The sequence below is a fragment of the Corvus brachyrhynchos genome, unplaced genomic scaffold (genome assembly GCF_000691975.1).
Source record: "Corvus brachyrhynchos isolate BGI_N302 unplaced genomic scaffold, ASM69197v1 scaffold6, whole genome shotgun sequence".
Classification (NCBI taxonomy): domain Eukaryota; kingdom Metazoa; phylum Chordata; class Aves; order Passeriformes; family Corvidae; genus Corvus; species Corvus brachyrhynchos.
The window spans coordinates 4428406-4444950 of NW_008238632.1; the positions used below are offsets into that span (position 1 = coordinate 4428406).

General features: G+C 40.0%; 1 protein-coding gene across 1 annotated transcript in view; it reads right to left on the reverse strand.

Moving 5' to 3' along the window:
• Nucleotides 1–6119: 6119 nt before the first annotated feature.
• The window catches only part of ADAT2 (adenosine deaminase, tRNA specific 2), a 13122-nt gene continuing 2696 nt past the window's right edge, over nt 6120–16545 (reverse strand). The window contains exons 3-7 of the mRNA XM_008636006.2: nt 16354–16458; nt 10391–10541; nt 9742–9848; nt 7982–8054; nt 6120–7866 (exon numbers count right to left, since the gene is read on the reverse strand). Coding sequence (XP_008634228.1) covers nt 7826–7866; nt 7982–8054; nt 9742–9848; nt 10391–10541; nt 16354–16458 — 477 coding nt within the window. The 3' untranslated portion in view covers nt 6120–7825. The remainder of the gene's footprint in view (nt 7867–7981; nt 8055–9741; nt 9849–10390; nt 10542–16353; nt 16459–16545) is intronic.

Consider the following 16545-nt stretch of genomic DNA (forward strand, 5'->3'; position numbering starts at 1 on the left):
ACTTCTCTGGGCCTTTATCAATAAAACTGATGAAGCAGCATATGAGGTAACAGCCAAGTACTTGTCTAAAAGTACAACTTTATCAAAGTTTGGGCACCTATTTCTTCTGAGTATTTCTGAAGTTGGAAATGGAAGTTATCATGAAAGTGTTGACAGCAATTTGAAGGTGTAAAGGAATACTGCATCTCTATAATGATTTCCATGCTTTTGAATTGGATGAGCTGAGTCCTTCACGATCTTAACTGTTCCTAAAATATAATGTCTGAGGTATTTGTCTCTAAGAAAGCTGAGTTTTTATTGCTTAAGAATAAATTTTTAACTATTGCTGAAGGTGTTTGGAACTTCTCTTTGGCACCTTGTTATTGTAGGCACATAAAAATGTAGACGAGCGGGACTAGGTAGCAGATGATGAAATTTAAGTTGATTAAAATCTGTTTGTCAAAGCCCTGTTTTTCCCTTGTATAAGGAATTCTACATTAAAAGGTAGGAAGGAAAAAATAAAGGTAGAGCTTGAGGTAATTTGGGGTATCTTGTTCATGAATTGTCCAGTTCAATGCAAAATAATCTTACAGCTGCTAGGAATCTGACCTGGTGCCCAGAAATGTGTAAAAGCACAGCTGGCCCTGTCTGGGCTGCAAATCAGCTTTAACACTAATGGCAACGACTTTATTTCAAGAGAGTATTTAGCTTCAAAAAATGAATTGGGGCTGCATGTTCCAAATGTCATCTGTCAATTTAACAAATGGCAGCTATATACACATCTTAATGCCAGATTGCTGTTTCATTAGGCTCCTTGTGGGTTATTCCTTCTTGGTAGCTGGCATTATTCTAGCTGGAGCAGCAGAAAGGCAGGAGGGCAGAAGCTCCTCGCCATTGCGATGCCGAGCAGCTCCTGGCTGCTTTCAGGAGGCAGCAGGAGAGAGACGAGGGCACCAAAAGAAAACGTGGCAGAGGAGAACAAGGGGGCGTGTTCCTCAGTACAAGTTAGGCTCATCACAGGACCAGACACAGAGGTATCTTGGAGTTAGGGCTGTGACTCCAGCCTCGGCATGCAGGCAAGTGCTGATGGCTGCTGAGCAGCACTGCCCGAGGGTGGCCTGAAAGCTGGAAAGAGCAGGCAGGTGGTTCCAAATGGGAGCACTAGCTCTGCCACAGAGTATAAGGGCAGATCAAAGTCTCGCAGGAACAAGCAGATAAACTCTCAGTACAATATGCTGAAGTGAGTGAGTGCTGAGGAAACAGCCAGGGCACAGAGTGGAGGTAAAGATGGGCAAGAGTCTGCACTGTCTCACTTTGCCCAGCTCCAGCCCACTGCAGTGCTATTTCTGAACTGTCCTCTGTGTCACAGCAGCACTGCAAGGACTCTCCATACCTATAGGTCAATCCACAGGCTGGCTCTCCCTGAGCTGCAGTTGCCCACACCAAAGCTGTCAGATTTCCTGTGCAGTGGAAATGCTTCTGAAGTGTCCTACTTTGTGAATAATCAAGGTTTTGTGGCTAAAAAGGGTGAGAGCCTTCAGCCCTCCCCCTTGTCACTGCTAGCTCAAGCATCCTGATGGAGCACCCTGGCAAGATAAACACATTGAAATACTTAAAAGTGCACTAAACAGGTATAGTTTTGAATGAATCATTCAGGCTGCTGCCAGTACAAGTGCTGCACAGCATGACTGGAAAGAAGTTGCAGAGGGCGAGAAAATTAGTTTCTCTTTTTCTGTCTCCAGGGCCAGGTTTAGTAATAACAGGCTGGTCAATACAGGAACAATGGGTTCCCTTGCTGGGCAGCTCTGAATGGCAGGTGAGGCCAGAGCACAGAAGGGCAGCTAGGTAACTTTGTTCACAGGATAAACTGCCTTCATTTGCTTGTGCCTCAGCATCCAGGGCAGTTCATGCTGGGATCCATAAACCACAGGAAATGTGAACCACTCTCCCCCTGTCCCACAGCACTCCCACTAGGAACCTGCTTCTCCTCAGAAGAGTCTCACTTGCTCAAGGGTGAGGGGCTCAGCAAATGAGCTGCTGCATTCCGCACCTTGCTGGGAAGTTTTTGAGAAGGGAAAATTGTGTTGGATCCTCACAGAGTGCTGCCATGTGTGCTGACACATCTGTGCAGACACCATGGAGGGTTCTGCTGGGGAGTTAGAAACAGAGTTTACCCTGAGTCCAGTCTCCTAACAAACCTTTCCTGCTCAAACTAGCTGATAGTCAAATTGTCCTTTTTTTTTTCTTTCAAGAAAAGCAGGTTTTGCAGGGAGATGGAACATAGTTACTTGTCTTCATTTAACTTACTTTAAGTGTGTGGAAAAAGCTGGCAAGCTTTTGAACTCGGTGTGCCTATGGCTGGATGTTGAAAATCTTGCCTGTTTTTTTCTGACTGTCATTTGGCTTAATAAAAGATATTGCCCCTCCCTACAAATCTTGTTTCTCTTGCGCAATGTGGCTGCACAGATAATGGCTGTTGTTTATATCCTCCCAAACTAATGTATCTGTGATGGCTACCTCTAAGGCTTGAAAGGAGAAAGTATGAATTGAACTCATGGGAAGTGTTAATTTTTATTGCACTGCCTCCTTGCATGCAGAGAAAGCTCTCAAGGTTAGAGAAGTGCCATGGCAAACCTTCCCCCACAGGTAAATGTGAAATCCTGACACCAGAAAAATCAGTGCTCCTCCAAGAACACTACAATCTCAGTCATAATTTCAGAAGCTGTCTCTGCTTTATCCAACAAGACAGCCCACACAGGCACCACAGTAACTGAGGTTTGTGTGTGCCACCGTAGCTGAGGACAGGGCATCACTGCTCAGGCAGAAATCAGAGATGAGCCCAAGCCTCTGCCCCTGGCAGAGCCCTTCACTTTATTTTATCCTACTCCCTACCCCCACGCCCCCTGTTTCTTTTTTTAAATCGCTTAGATTTTTAAAAGACAAAAGGAAGGCACCATGTGAAAACATCACTATGGAAACATCACAGGCTCACTTGTACTTTCCTGCCAAGCAACTACCTAACTGAAGTTTTACATCCTATTGGATCACTGTTGGCCATCTGCTCTCCTTCAAACTTCTCTGAATTCCATATTTTCCTGAAAAGTTCATTTTTAGAAAGGAGGGAGGAGGAGGCAAAGGGAGAATCCAGTATTCTTGGCTAGTGCAGAGCTATTGTGAAAAACGAAGATAAACTCACTTTAGAGAAGCCTCTTAAAAAGACAAAGATGTATGTTTTGTGAAGCAATTTCATAGAAAGTACCTTGTTTCTAGATGCACTTTAATGATAAGAGTATATATTGGCAGCCACAAGGCAAAACACACAAACAGCTGCTTCTAGTACTCTTGCACTAATTGTCTTCCTCTCCCCTTCTCTCATTTAGCCTCAAATGTATTTTCTTCTAAAATGTAACAGTTACTGCCTACACTGGAGTTGTTGGCTGCAGGCTCCACAGCCTTGCTCCAAATAAAACACAGAAATAGATTTCCTGCCAAGCACCGAGGAAGTTTGAAGACTTTAGTTTTTAAAAATATAATCTTTTTATCAGTGCCCTAAGCCTGCCAAAGGTAATTATGGGCCATGGCACATTTACATTAATGCATAAGACCTACAGACATTTCAAAAGCTTAATGGAGAAACTCTATAAATGTACGTATCGAAAAACAAATTAATTAAATTAAACTGTCATGTAAAGATATCACTTAATTTTGCAGAGCGGAAGGCACTCTTAATGGGAATGGAATGGATCAGTGAGCATTTCAAAACCCAAAGCTATAATTTAAATTCAGGCTCTCCTCTAGTGTGCAAGTCACAAGACATATTTATTATAGCCTTGGATTGTCAATTGTAATCGGTTTAGCAGAGACAAAGCCATGTTGTTTTCTTCCTGCCCTCCCAGCTGGTTCAATATATTTTGATGTCAGTCTATTGACAAGGAAACCAAAGGCTGAAATAAAATCATGTTTACCTGTGATGAACTGGCAAAAATGCAGTCCATGGTAAATGTAACCCTGAAGCCCAAATGTTTACTTACCAAGCAACAAGGGGGAAATGGTGAAGCATTTAAACTTCTTTAAATAAACCAGCTGAATATATTTACTGCTGCTCTTGAGGCCTGCTATGTGGCAACCTAGAATCAAATAGATAAAAGTAAGTAAAAGCACCGTGAAAATGAATAGAATCATTTATAGGCTGCAGCTCTTGAGTTTTCCAGGTGTCAATAACAATTAAAGTTGTTGCTCTTGACACTCCTCTAAAGTTAGAGCCAAAGCCTGACACTAGGTCCCCAGCAAACAGACAGCAACACTTCTTCCAGGATGTGCAACCCAGTTTGCTGCAGGATTTCACCTGGTAGCAGCAGTTAAAACCAAGTCTGTGCTTCTGCAGCCATGTGCAAGCATCTTCTCATTGAATAATCTTCCAAGAATGTTTCAATTCTTTTCCTAACATTCTTTCTGTATTCTCTAATTCTCTTCCTTGTTAAGTTTGTTTTCTGATGTAGAGCACCTAAACCAGTCAGCTCATCAGGTTATAATTGTCGTGGTTTCCTCTTGCCTTTTTCCAACCCTTGTGTTGAGCTTAGTCATGGACAGGTTTCTCTGAGTCTGAACTTAGAACCTTCTTCCCAGAATCTCTGTAATTTATTGTGGATCTCTCAAGTTTGCAAATCTGATTCTAAAAAATGCTAACAAACTCAAAACTCATGGTTAGGAAGAGCTGTGGCACACAGATTAGGACACCTGCTTGAGGTGCACCTCTGAGGGCAGTGGCACAGGATCAGCCTCCGGGGCTTCTGCTGCATGGTGGGAAGGCTATTTGCAGGGAGGGAGGAGAGCACTGCCTGGGGGGAACAAGGAGCAGCCAGCTGCATGGCTCTGACGAGTTGATTTGTTTATTTTATAAAAAATCCCTGAGTATCTGCATTTGTTCTTACTTGCGTACACAGCAGGATTTTCAGGTGAATGGGTTGCATTTTTGCTTCCAGTGTAATCTTTCAGCAGTTTGTTCCCCAAGCTAATTATTATGCTAAAAAACCCAAACCCAGCCAACCAACAAAAAGAGCCAAACCAACCCCTCCCCCCATCCAAATTCACCTCAATACTAGACCACTGTTCTTTGTTTACACGTTAAACAGAAGTATCTTTTATAACCTTTCTGTAAAACGACAGTTTTTATCTTGCAACACTATTCATCTTCCATGCCTCTGTTCCAAGATGCACTTGATCACTCTCAAGAGAACTTTTTATTTTTCTCACCCTCTTCAGTCTCATTTTGCTTTGCACACGACTTGAACTGTTTATTAAGTGACAGGCTACCACTGACTCCTATTACAAAAAAATTCTGTTCCAATTAAAGGGTTGAAAAATTGGACCCAGCTTTTAAAAAGTGTTTTGCCCTACTACCGGTAATCTTTCTACTTATATTTACATGGCTCCTACTGTCCCATATGTTCCAATAACAACATCCTTCTTTGAAAGAAGGGAATGGGAAAGGAAAGTGTTCATAGCCCCTCTGAAAAAGAAAAGATGTTGAGAGATTTAGATCCTGATCCAAAACAGTATGAAGTCTCCGATTCCTACTGTCACTGATGTCAGTGACAAGCCAAATGTCTGATGTCTTCAATTTGGACTTCAGTGATTTCTTCAAGGTATAACAAAAATATGGTCCAGCTGAGATGTGACTGTATCTGTAGCAATAAGTTGCTGTCTTCTATCACCAGCCAAATATCATAACCACAGGCATGCCCGTTTCTTTCCAATAAAGCCATCCCAGTCATTAAAAATGGTCTTTTCCTAAATAGCTTTTCCAGCTTAGTTGTCTGGTTCACAAGCCCTTGGAGCTCTGAAGCAGATTTAATCTACAAACAGAGTCATAACTTTTGTTTATGGAATGGGAAAGACTCAAAGAGGGCTCTAAATAATGGTCAGGAGAATAGGATAGGCCACTGACATCAGTTAAAGGGCTTAAGTTAAAGAAATATTATTTCTAAACTCTGAAAATAGCTATTACAGTAAAAATGCTTCTCTCCCATGTCAGTTTGTAAACATTAAATAAATACATAAAATACAAATTCTAAGTTATTAAGAGCAATGGTGACAAAGTAATGTTTTTAATATTATTTTTAAAAACACTTTTGAAACTATTTATTTGAACTATCCAAAAGTTTAATTGTATTCAGTTTTTATAGACATAAAATTTTCAACACTTCTGAAAAAAAAAAAAGCTAGGGCATTTCTCAAATTTCTGAGTAACAGCCAAATAAGCTACAAACAATTCCATCCTTAATGTAAGTATACACTAAGAGGTATACAATCAAGATTGAACGGTACTTGTATTCTTAATTCATTAGTGGAACTTGAAGGCCCTCTTCTGGATTATAAATTACTGCATGGCCAAGCAAAGTACACGGAAATGACAAAGCCAACCAACACTATGAAAAGATAAATATCTTAAATATATTTTATTCATGTTATTACCAACTTCATTTTCTGGCTTTCACTTGTATCTGCCCATCTCGGTTACTGTAACTTAGTAGTGAGAACAGCTTCAACTTCTTAGTGGATTCTTAAAAATGAAGTATTTCTTACACTAATATTCACAAGAGGAGTGGACAGTCTTAAGAGTTGTGGAGTTTCTCCGCAATTTTGTATGAAAGTGCTGTGCAGCCAGGTGATGTTTGCTCATCCTTATCAAGCAACAGCATACACAGACAAGTGATTGTGTGTATGTCCCTGTCTACACAGGTATGTGACTTTCAGAAATTACATCTGAAAATCTAGCTTGTGCTAGAGGGAGTGTAAAAAAAAATGGAGAAACATTTACGATGGGCTTAAGTCTTCAAGGACTGTACCAATTCCTTTATATGCCTTTTGAATAAATACACACACACGGACTGTAAAGGACTTACAAATGTAACCTTCCAAGAGAGTTACTTACTTGCCTAAGCAAACATTTACTACTGAAAGCAAAGATGCTTCTCTGTTGCTTTCAGGTGGCCAGGGGATGGGCAACCCCGTGTGCCAGGACCTTCCTAGAGTGTCCTGTAAGGACAACTCTTCCAGGAGCGGTGGCCGGCTTCCCTGGGCACCAAGTGATTTCAGGAAGTGCAGTGATTTCTCAGCTACAAGTGATTCCAGCTCTTGTGATTCAGCTCTTTGTGAAATCACCCACGGCAAACTCGGGGATAGAGAGACAGGAGCCTTGTATAGCAGTTCCACAGAGGTAGCCTTTATTGTCCAGCAGTCCCTGTGAAGGGGTGGCTAGGGACAAGGACAAGGCTCCCTACATCAGGGCTTGGGGACAGAGGTTATATGGGGTAGGCAGGGGGTGGGGTAGAAACCAACTAGCCAACGGGGTACAGGCTATTACCATACAGAAACAAGGCATGCTGGGGGTGGTTGACTTTCTTGCCATGACCCAGAGGAAGGCTGCTTATCTCTGGGGAAGATTGTCTTGCCCTCAGACCTCTCTTCTCCAAGGGAGAGCAGAAGGCTCTTGTGCCAAGGGCTCCCAGCCCTCCACACTTCTCCACAGACAGAAGGAAAAAAAAGTTCTAGAATGTGCTGTACAAAAGCACCAATTTAATGGATCTGTCTGTAAACAAGTGGACTTGAACCAATTTTCCTCTTTCTAAAAAACAGCCATTTATTCTTTCATTTTGTCATTATGATAACAAGAAGTCATAAACATAGAAAGACGGGAGCAGATACTAAGTATCCTATTAGTAAAACCTCTGTACAGAAAATTAAACATAGTTTGATTGAACTGCACATTTTAAAAAAGCATGATGCTGTGGAAACCTTCACATATCATTTTTTGGTTATGTTTCTGTGTCCCACCAGTGTAGGGCTACTTTCGACGATCCTTTTTCCGTACTTTTGATTTTGGTGCTGCCAAGAAACAGGAAAGGAAAAGAATCATCAGAAGTGAATGACAGTAATTCCAGTGCCAACATTCTTTTAAACTAGGTTGGGATCAAAATGGATGCATTAATGTAAAACCTACCATTGGGATTTTCTTGTCTGTAGAAAGCTTTTAACAACTCCACTGCTTCTTCAGCGCGATAGCCAGAAGAGCACTGTTCAAATTACAATGATGTCAGTGAGCACATCTGAGAATAATGTATTCCATGCTTCACAATAATGCCTTGAGTACAGAATAATTTTAAACAACTGTACTATCAACTTAGGGGTCAAAAAAACCTCCTTTTCAGGTTTAATACCTAATACATTTGAAAAACACTATGTTGAGGCTTAGTAGAGTAAGTAATTTCCCTAATAACTCAAAATTAGGCAAAACAAACTTCCTTAGTAAATTATGTAAAATTTTAATGCAATCTACAGTTACTTTCTTCTTAACGTGTTTCCAACCTCACATACTCCTCAAGCACTTGGGAATGTAAGAGACATACACCTAGGTATTTGCAGATGAGATTCCTGACAGAAAACACTCATTCACATATCCATTCTTTATTCCTGAAGGTCACCTTTCAGTTCTTTTTGGTCATTCTAAAATACTTTTCCAGGCCATGAACACTAATGACAGGGCATTTAAATGTCACTCACACTAAATAAATCTCCACCCATGCTAGAAAATAATTAGTTACTCCTGTACATCCCACAGCAGTTGCCTACAGAAACAAAGGATTCATAGTATCAAGAGCCTTCTCCTTTTTTTCTTCTGAATGTATAAAAAAAATTAAATACCACATGCAATGTTAGCAAATGAACACTCTTCCAGTACTGACTACACCAATTAATTCAGATGTTAGTCTCACTGACACCCTGACAGAAAGATGCCTAATATGTTTACACTGGAGTGCCAAACAGTATTGTCTTGCTGACTGAAATTCTTTGAGACTTGAGCCTTTAGTGGTTATTTACAATGCTGAAATACATTACTTGTTTTTTACATTCATTAAATCATTAATGTGAAGTGTGGAAAAGAACTCCAGGAACCCTAATCAGTATCTTTGTATAAGGCAGGATCATGTACAACTGTGCATAATGTAATAAATAAAATGCAATAAATACTCTTTACAGGTATGTATGGGTACACAGGTAATATCATGCTGTAAAGCACCTAGATTTACTTATACTCTACCTCCACTGAAAGCTTGTCAAGTCCTTCTCACATGACAAAGACGCCTCAATCACCCCAGACATTGTTCAGTCTTTCAGCATCCCTACTATTCAGAAAGTTTCTTGATACCTAAACTGAATTTCCTCTGCTACTTTTGCAGTTCAGATTTATTTTGGGATTTGAACTACATGAAGTAAGTCTAAGATAATACATTTTACCTCATAAACACACAGACTGAAAACAAAAATACAATCATTTCCAGTGGCTCAGCCAAAACCCAGTAATTTTTTAAGTTGCTGTGACTTTATTAATTATGTGTTTGTACATTCTGCAGTTTAAAATAATTTTCCCTCATCTTTTCCTGCAGCATATACTTACTGTTCTAAGTATTACACATATTTTAGATGTATTTCTTACCTTGTTTCACAAGCATAATTCTTTCCCTCCCCTTTGATACATCCTTTAAAATAATTTAAGACTGTCATCAGGCTTTTCCTCAATTTTCTTTTCTTTAAGGACATAATTGTTTTTTACATTATTTTCTTATAAAGCCAAGTTTACTTGACTTTCATCAACTTCCATCTGTGTCTTCTTAAAGTGATGCATAACATTCTCGAAGTGTGGTAACGAAGACAGGCACAGTATCCTAGCTGGAAAACAAAGGGAAACATTTTATAGCTTACTTCAAATGGGTCTCCTGAGTCCACCATATCATCAGATGAGATGCTCAAAACTGAGCCACAGCCTCCAAATCGCTCATTTCGACAGCCATATACAACCCGTGGAATTTATGGGAGTGAGTCAAGGTATTAAGTGAAAAACAAGCAGGAAGTACAGAAGCCTGATCTAGGCAGTCATCAAATTTCCTAAAATGTGCTCGTACTTTTCAAACTAAATTAGTTTGAGCTACAATTCCTCCCTCATAAAATCAGAACTTACTTTTGAATGATGTACGATGTATTGCTGAAGATGCACATCCAGCTTTTCTCAGAAAAGGAGAAGCATGAATCCCAAAGCAGGAGCATACAAAGACATGGTTTACTGATAGATGCAACATTCAGAACTGAACACTGAACTGCACCTAGCTCATTTTACATACTAACAGACATCTCTAAAATGTATTTTTCATCTCTAAGAGCAGTTGTTTGTCATAACTGCATCAAAGCTTTCACTCCGGAGTCTCTCACTATTCAGTATGGAGGTGGGTGCAGACCCTCAAACCACCCCTCACAGCTTTCCCTGACACTGTCAAGCCTTTCTTTGTGGGCTCACTGCCAAAAGAGTAATGGTTTGACACTGAGTTTCCCAGTGTGAGTCAGCATGAAAGGATACTCATCAAGCGCAGAGCAGCTGCACACATGATACAGGGCTCTACAGTTACGTACAACACCAGCTGTGGAAACACTTCCCTATAATCCCTGTCGTGTTGCTTGCACCAGTCAAGGACCTGGTCGATTGCCACCATTTCTGCATGTCGAGTAGCCTAGGAGATAAAAAAAAGTATTTTCTTAAAAGTTTACTTCTATAACAAAAGCGAATAAATGCAATGTAATGCTCTTTGCTGGTTCAAGCTGCAAAGGAAATTTCATGCCACCCAGACATCAGAAGAAATACTCAGCCCAAGAAAGCCCATATTCAACCTCAACCTCTTGTGTGTGGCACACAAGAGCCACAAGTGCCAGTTTTTTCTTCTAGTTTTTCCTAGGCAGAGGAACATGCTCAGAAGTTCTCCTCTCTCAGTCATGCCAGCACAGTGAGACAGGACATGAAAACTCTGCTTGAGGCTTAAGGGACACACAAAGCCCACTGGCATAACTAATGTAGCCCATAGTCTACTCTACTTCCAAGAGCAATAATACAGGCTGGATTACTTTCTCTGGAAATATCAAGAAAATGCTCCTTGCTGGTACCTTTTCCTTCCTCTGACAATGTTACTGGGCTTGCAAGGAATGAATACACTGTGAATATGCAATAATTTCAGTATGCTTCTGCAACTGCCTGGCATGCTTTGTACACACAGCATTTTCAGTTTGCCTCAGGTTTAATGCTGCCTGGGAATACATACAGGTACGGTAAGTCCCTCAAGTAATAGGCAGGGATTGTCGTATATGACTGACTACAAAAAGACAAAGGAATATTAATCTCTTTTTTTTATCCAAGATAATTGAATGATTAGTATCTCAACATCTATGGCACAAAAACCTCAACGAAAGCATTGACTTTAATTGCAGAGAGACCAAACAATCAGTAATGTCCCAGTACCGCTCTGAAATGTCTGCACCACTGTGTTATGCCAATGAAATGTCACAGCAAAAATTTCAGAAAGTACTAGTTTTGAAAAGGACCCTCCAGTTAGAGCCTGATGCTTATTTGAATTAAGACTTAGTATTTTCCTTCTTTTTCTATCTATTCTGAAAAAATAGGATATTTTTGACACAAGCATTAGAGTAAGACAATCAATCCAGATGATACTTGTACTTCTGTTTAGTATGTCTTTATATGACCCTTGATAGCTTCCTCTCAAAACATGGACTTGGGCTAATGTTTTAGCACTGTGAAGATCTGTGGTGATAACAGTGAGATGCTCTACAACACAAGGCAAAGTACTGCAATGTTTAATACAGTTCAAAAATGGTTTAGAACTCCTAAAAAGGCCATGCAGCTGCTGCAGGTCATACCAGCTTCTGCAGTGATAGAAGACAGCTACACAAAAGAGATTACACTAATACAGAACATTACTACACATCAGTGTACCCATAACTTAAGTAATACACACTGGTTTTGTCATCTCATGTCATAAAGACACAGGAACAGCGAGACAAATTCACCTCAGGGTGAGAAAGGATTATCCAAGTTACAGAACAGTCTCCGTTTAGAGACTAATTAGACTGTGGCTCTTAACAGATACAGTCATTAGTTTTCTAAGTTAAGAGGACTACAGTAGAGGTTTTTAAAACAATCAAGAAAAATGTGGAAAAATCACAGTTATAACTGTGATTTATTATTTCTCATAACAAGTGAGCACTCAATGAAATTATCAGGCAGCAGATATAAAACAAACAAAAGGAAGTACTCTTTCACAAAGCACATAATTATATTGTGAAACTCATTGCCACAGGATGCTATGGAAGCCAAAAACATAAATTACTTCAAAAAAGATTTAGACAAATTCATGGAGGATATGTGCACAGACAGCTATCAGAAGCAATGATCCAGATACAGTCTTGGACTTGGGAAATCCCTAAGCTATTCACTTTCAGAAGTGGAAAGTATATGGAAGGGGAAGGTTTATGCTACTCCCTTCTTGTTTCATGAGCTCCCTCCTTACGCACCTGTTAAAGGTCCCTCCTAAAGACAAGACAAGACAAGGGATAAAAACTGACCTTCTAGGTCTGTCTTAAGATTTTGGTTTTTATTAAGCTATGACTAGATAGCCTTTTTTTTGACTTGCTGTGTGTAAAATAAGATACAAGAGGGATTATTTTAATTTTGAATTACTGACTCAATTCATAAGCTTAACTTGCCAAATATTACATGCTCTTTTAAAGCCAAGAAAGCAAAAACAGGTTAAGAGTAGCAAGCAAAAATGAGAATTGTTACAGAGTGGCAGATGGTGTACCAAGGAAAAAAGCTGACTCAGTGGGGTAAAAGCCTTGACAGTGCCCCAAACTGTGTCAAATATTTCACAGACAAATAAAGATATCATCACTGCCCTAAAAAGATTACTTTCTAAATTTTAGACCATCATTAACAAGTGGGAGTGAAGGGGACCAAAGCTCAAAGTTCTGTGTTATCTTGTGGCTTCATTAGACAAACAATACTTCATTTTCCATTATCCCGTAGTGTGCCTGCAAGACACTTGCCACAATGACCCAACAGGACAGAACAAAGAGGAGATGTCTGTGTGTATCAACAAAGGACCTAAGACAGAGAGCATTTTACTGGGTAGTGAATGATTGCATCACATGTGGGAATAAAGATGCCAAAACTAGCTGGGAAGGGTCACATATGCTGTAAGGGAGAAAATTTTCAGGTTGCTGTGAGGCAAGACTGTGAACAATCAAGTGTGGGAGCTGCCAGAGGGAACACAGCACTGGCACAAGTTTGTGAAGGAATCGCCAGGCTGTCAAAAACCAATGTCTTACACAGACATTTGCTGCACTGTTGCCCAGCAAAGACAAGTAATGTCATGTCTAACTATTTTGAAATGCTGATGCCACAGCCATGCTCCTAAAAAAATAAAAACAAACACAGCTGTATATAAACTCCTTTCTCCCAAAGGCAACTTCTCCCAGAAGAATGCAATGATCAATAATTTTGCAGATAATTTCCACACAGTAAGCAGCAGTATCTCTGACATTAATACGTTCTCCTGTGGACATGGTGGGCAGAAACAAAGTATGCAGGGTGACAGGACACAGCGTGAAAACACTGGAGAGTTTTTGGCAACTAAACTTTTTTGCCAAAATTAGCAGTTTAGGAACATAATGAAAGAGGGCATAAAGAAGACACTACCTGCTCTTAACTTCAACCCATCACATCAGGGGATGCAGGGACCTGCTTAAGGAGAAGACAGAATTTATTTGACAAAAGGCCCAGCAGCAAGTTGATTCCTGACCAAAGGCAGAATTGCAGGGAAAGACTGAAGATCTAACTGGATAAATGATCCCTTTTTCAAAGCAGGAACAAAGTTTTCAAGAAGTTAAAAAAGTCAGTATTTATAGAGCTGCATTTTGGAAGTCAGAAAGCAAAGGCTAAAGGAAGAAATATCAAATGTCAACCCCGCAAAACAAATGACATGAAAAGTAAAAGTACCTTGAGAGAAAACATGTGATAAAAGAGTTAGCACTACTACCGTGACTTTGAGATGAGACTTAAATGTAATTATAGTATTATTCCAAAAGGAAATTTATAATTTGCCTTTTCAATAAAAAATGATGCAGAGAATGTGGTGAAAAGGCTGAGTAAGAGCAAGAAAGCACAAATTACAGCATATGAGATAGAGAATTAGGCCTTTAAAAATTGCCTAGGGCATGGAAGAGGGATAAGGAGCAAACCCCAAGTCGATATTATCATTGCCATCAAAAAATGCTCAAGACCTTGTGCACAAGGCTGCCAGTCTCCCAGCAACGTTTTAATGCATCAAGGCAGAGTACTGCATGACTGCAACCTGTCAGAGCAAACAGAGTCACTGTAACAAAAAACAGGAAGGACAGGTGTCATACAGTCCTGACACCTACAGATCCAGGAGGGTCTCAACAGTAAAATAGGCAAGACAACAAACCTTGAAAGTAGCATGACAAGGACTAGTCCTAATAAAAGGTAAATTAAACAAGAAACCAGTAAGATAGCTGACACTAAATTAACCTAGTAACTTTCTCTGACAAATGTTTTTTCTAGGCAAGAGAAACACCAGTCTCTCTAGACACTTCCAGTGCATCTGGCACAGCACAACGTGTTGAATTATTGTGAGTGGGGAAAACAGCCTAATGCAAGAAATGTAAGGTGAACAAGAAAAGAAGAAACATTGCATTGACAGGGGAAATAGTTGGCCAGAGGGAACTCTTTACCATAGACACTCAAAGATCATTTGGCTTAAATGTTTTCAGTTGTGTCACTGGCATTAACTGGAAAAACACCTACAGAAAACAGCTGACGATATGATGTCTTTTGTATGATGAAAGACATCACGAGAAGTGACAGGGTGAGAGTGTCACTCAAGAGGTGGATGGCATTCTAGGTGGGAGTAAAAAAAAATTTCAGAATAACAAATGAAGAATAACAAAACAGCATAAAAGACCAAGGAAGCTCCAGAAAAGATGCGTGGACTTCCTTTCAGGGAGAATGTGAAGTACGATTGTTATCGAACAAAGCACAAGTCCATCTGGAATAAAATACAGAGTTCTGGTTAAGTGAATTCAAGAAAAATGAAACAAAGCTTGAATGGCTATATAAAAGAATTATTATAATGAACATAGAAAGCAAGCCTGTCTTCTGAGAGGAAATTAAACAGCTGGCTCGGGAAAAATAAAAGCCAAAAAGGAATAAGAATTTAAATACATCCAAGCTATGTAAAATAATGGATGATTCTGGCACAAGAACAGGGAGATATAAACAGAACATAAAAAGTTTGAAACTGGAAATCAGACATTTTTTAGCCATCTGAGGAATGATGTTCTGGAGAAGACCTTCAATATAAGGTGGAACAAACAGACCTTGACATTTATGATGTCTGCTGGCACTGCCTCAATGGTTCAACAGGATTGTTTTTTTCCCCCAGGATGGTCCCTAAATAATGCCAGAAGTTGTTAGGAGAAAACTGAAAACCACTTTCTGCATTCACATTTCATAACAAGTACTTCTTTCAAGCTTACATTTTCTTTTAGACTACATGGAACAATTAAGTATCTGATAAAAAATTTAGAAGCACTAAGTACCCAGCATTTCCAATCACTACAATACAAACATTTATGAAAATTAAGCCACAAAATAACTGAAATTTGAGCTAAGCAGCAATTCAAAATAAGCTTGGCTTCCAAAGATATTAACAGATTACTGTTTCCAAAATCCAGCTGAATTTTTTAAAATCAGGCTACTTGCATTTTAGTTCGTACCTTCAGACAGCCCTGACACCGAAAATGGCTGAAAGCTTCCCTGATATTTTTAAGTTGATTTTGTTATCAGTCTTGTCAGCTATGTTCTGTCTATTAACATGGGATTTTAACATAATATCTCTGGCATGATTTTCCCAAAAAGTGTCTGCTTCCCCACAGTGTTTACAACGATGAAATACCTAACTTCTCTGTCATCCAGCTTTCTTAGAGCTGTATTAGAATTCTCTTAGTACATTAAAGATTGTCCTGCAGAACAAATTAGTATAATGATTCATCTTTACTAATGCATTTTTGAGCTTGAAAGACTCATTTTGACTTTTTATTGTGTTTTGAGATTTGAGACATCTAATATAAATTACAGCCAGATCCTGCAATCAGATTAATTTATACGAAACTTCCACTTGTACAAAACTCCTGTTGGCATTAACAGGTTTCTCAGCATAAGATCTTATAGCTAATTTGATGGTTAAAGTTGCAACAGGTCTAAAATCTATAGGCAATATCTTTTTGTTCCGGCCTGTGGACAGAACTTCATCAGGAAAGGCTGCACAGGTCAGTCATTTCTTACTCTTAACTCCCAGGTGACTTTAAGAGAGCACGTTTGAGACCCAGCAACAGGACAAGAGCGGGGCAGAGCAGGGGTGGCACAGCCACGGTGTCCCCGGGCGGACCTCAACTCACGTTCTTCGTCTCGTTGACCTCGTTCCTGCCCCTGCCTATGACCTCGCCGTTGTAGACCAGCAGGCAGCCCACGGGAACCTCGCCTTTCTCCAGCGCCTCTTTAGCCTGCGGGACAGACGGACAGACAGACTCACGAGAGGCACGGGACAGCGTCACAACAGCGGCAGGAGCTTCCGCCGGCTCCCATTTCCC